Source organism: Zerene cesonia, unplaced genomic scaffold, assembly GCF_012273895.1.
Source record: "Zerene cesonia ecotype Mississippi unplaced genomic scaffold, Zerene_cesonia_1.1 Zces_u007, whole genome shotgun sequence".
In the NCBI taxonomy this organism is placed as follows: domain Eukaryota; kingdom Metazoa; phylum Arthropoda; class Insecta; order Lepidoptera; family Pieridae; genus Zerene; species Zerene cesonia.
Window position 1 is genome coordinate 392,864 of NW_024045137.1, and position 3,269 is coordinate 396,132.

Genomic DNA, 3,269 nt, shown 5'->3' on the forward strand with positions numbered 1-3,269 from the left:
AAATGGAATAATTTTATCAAATTAGTGTATTGTCAAGTCAAGTGGGTCAAAATCGCACCCGAAGAAGTCGGTTACAAACAAACATACAGGTGAAGCTAATAAAAAGCGTGTAAAAAAAGTACAATAAATTTCTTATCTGTTTTCTTTTTTTACACGAAAGTTCATATATTATTATATTTTATATATTACTTAATTATTTATATATCACTCAATTATTACAAATCAGAAAAAAATGTTGCAAATTATTGCTATTCGGTCCCCCCCCGGGGTGCGCTCACCTGGCGCGCTCGATGCGGTCGCGGTGCGCGGGCGGCAGCGGCAGCACGACGGGGCGCGTGCTGAGCGGCACGTCGAGCGGCTGCCACGTGCCCGCCGTGTGGCGCACGCCCTCGCCGCGCCACACGCCTGCACGCAACATTTAGCTTATCGTTTATTGTTCAAATACTGGGCCAATAACAATACTGAGATGATTCTCAAAAAAATAAAACAAACACAGTAATCTAGAATCTGGAAGTTCACGTATCGGCCTCGAAGGACCAGCACGGATTTCAGTTCTATATGCTCAGACAAAAATATATGCATATTTTATCTACATTACTCTATCCTAGTACTTCTACTCGCTTTCCTATGGTAAAGATAAAGGTAAAGGTCCCAACGTACACTGAAGTATACTTCAGTGTACGTTGGGACCTTTACCTCTGCTACTGCCCGCACCTTCTCAAACACCCGTTCAAACGAATATTCAAAGCCCATTTTATCCTTAAGCGATAGAATTTATTAAAATCCTTTCCTAGCTGACATCACAATGGCTATCTGAATACCAAATTCCAACACTATCGGTCGAGCAATTTGGCTTGTACGTCGATAGATCAATCAGTCGATCACCTATGCATATATTCGTGAACGACAATATCCTATACCTAAAATTTCAATTTGGTAAATTTTTCGGATTTCTATAGTTTTCATCATCCACAATCACGCAACACACGCATCCATCTCACTCGCACAGGGTGTGCGCACGCGCACGCTTGGCGCGCACTGACCGGCGGGCTGCGGGTGCGGCGGCGGGTGCGCGGGCGGCGTGGCGGGGTCGGCCGCGAGCGCCGCGATCATGGCGTCGAGGCGGCTGCGCGCCGCGTCCGCGTGCGGCACGAGCTGCGCCAGCGCCAGGTTCTCGCGGCCGGGCACGAGGCGCTGGTGCTGCGGCTCGTGCGGCGCGCCCTCCACGTCCACCAGGAAGGGCGGCGGCATCAGGTGCGGCGGGATCTCCGTCTGCTCGTCCAGCGCGCCGCCCAGCGCGTCGCGGACTGCAAAGCGCACGGATGACCTTTAGACTTTATCTAATCCTCCCCTCCACACTTCTTTATTCACCGCATTTGCAGCGGCCCTAACTCTCCCGATGTTCACGGTGGTGATAAGTTCACCATCAGGCGAACCACCAGCCCACGATATTACATAAAAATTTTATAAATTTTTTCCATGGTCCATTAAAAAGACAAAATTAAATATTTCAAAACAACATATTTATATATAGACAGGTCAGATAGTCGGTTAGACCCTCACCCAGCGGCCGATAGTCCGTGTGGAAGAACAGCTCGGTGGGCAGCTGGGCCAGCAGCCGGTGCCCCCTGCCCAGCCCCAGCAGCAGCACGTGGCCGTGCGAGTCGGACGCGGCTATAGAGTCCCCGCCCCCCCACTTCGCGTCGAATATCGCCCCCTCCCCCTGGCCCTCTATCACGTTGTGGAACTGGGCGAGCACCTGGAGGAAGAAAACGCGAAAATCAAATCAATTTTACCTATTTATATTTGGTGGTACATTTTATTTTAAATAATTTATTTATACGTAATTATTGAATATTCAGTTCATTGTTAATATTCAATTAAATCCAACTAAAAAAATCGATGAGGATTGGTAATTTCATGGAATCATAAATGCGAAAGTGTGTTTGTCTGTTAGTTTTCCTTACGCGTCTCAATGGAGCACTTTTATCACGCCACACGACTGGATACTGGATAAGGGATTCGAATTACTGCATACGGGATACTGGATAAGAGATATGGGGTTAAGGGATAAGGGATATGGGATAAGGGATACGGGATACGGGACGGTATATGGGATGTCTCACCTCCCCCGAGGCGGCGTCCCACACGAACAGCTGGCCGTCGTGTCCGGCGGAGAGCAGCACGGCGGGCGCGAACGGGTGCGCCTCCAGCACGTACGCCTCGTCGCGGTGCCCGCACAGCGCGCGCACCTGCGTGCACGTGCGCGCGCACCACACCTGCGCGACAACACCTTACATGAATGGGTAGATAATTCATTGTCTACACAGACATGTATCAGACTACGCTCCAGCCTCCGGTCCCGTGCCTTTCAACAACTTCAAATGTCTGATGACAAAAACTCGAACTGCGACGTTTGCGGTAACCCAGAGGAGAAACGTCACTTCCTAATGGAATGCGTGCGGACAGCACCTACGAGGCAACAATTATATAGATAGTTGGATCCGAGTCCGACTGATGTGGGTATGTTTCAGACTATTTCATCTGGACCTAATACGGATGTGGCTAAGATGGTCTATATTTACACAGCGGATATTAGTCGATGATTAGTCTTAAGTTTCTGTGTATACCATCGGTTCTTAACCGGTGGTCCGCGGCCCACTGGTGGGCCTCGGAGGCATTCCAAGTGGGCCGCGAAGCCATCTCTGACGATGACCCCCTAAGTTTTTATTTCTATATCTATGGTCCTCGTAAACCGCGCGGCGCGAAACGCGATCATCGGTGCACGAGAACGGGGATGGCGGATGGTCGATATTTTAGTATAGTTTAGAATTAGATAGCTATTAGGTAAACCACCTAGGTGGGCCGCGGCAAAGCAAACATTTGGTGAAATGGGCCGTCATGACAAAAAGGTTAAGAACCACTGGTGTATACTATGTGACCGACATAGCCAATATTGACTCATAGTCCCGAAATAAAATAGATTGAGGTGCCTTAGTTAAACGGAGTTTCTCGCCGGCTCTCTCTGTACACACTGCCTTCCGAACCCGGTGGTAAATGTAAAAAACTGTTTTATGCCGATTCTAAGGTGCTTCTTTAAGTCTAGTTGAATGAATAAATGTTTGAGTTTGAGTATATTCCCGATTAAATCCCTAATAGTACTCACCCTAACAGTGTTATCCGAGACAGCGGTCATAACATACTCGTCGCTGCAGTCCCAGCAAACCATTGTCACCTAGAACAATATTTAATAATGTACAGTGAACTAA

The 3,269-nt window shown here is 48.4% G+C and overlaps 1 protein-coding gene across 1 annotated transcript in view; it reads right to left on the reverse strand.

Annotated features, from left to right (window-relative positions):
* LOC119839003 (PH-interacting protein) overlaps positions 1-3,269 on the reverse strand; it is a 33,745-nt gene that overhangs the window by 23,476 nt on the left and 7,000 nt on the right. Inside the window, exons 11-15 of the mRNA XM_038365171.1 lie at positions 3,167-3,235; positions 2,127-2,279; positions 1,564-1,759; positions 1,044-1,307; positions 279-405 (exon numbers count right to left, since the gene is read on the reverse strand). Coding sequence (XP_038221099.1) covers positions 279-405; positions 1,044-1,307; positions 1,564-1,759; positions 2,127-2,279; positions 3,167-3,235 — 809 coding nt within the window. The remainder of the gene's footprint in view (positions 1-278; positions 406-1,043; positions 1,308-1,563; positions 1,760-2,126; positions 2,280-3,166; positions 3,236-3,269) is intronic.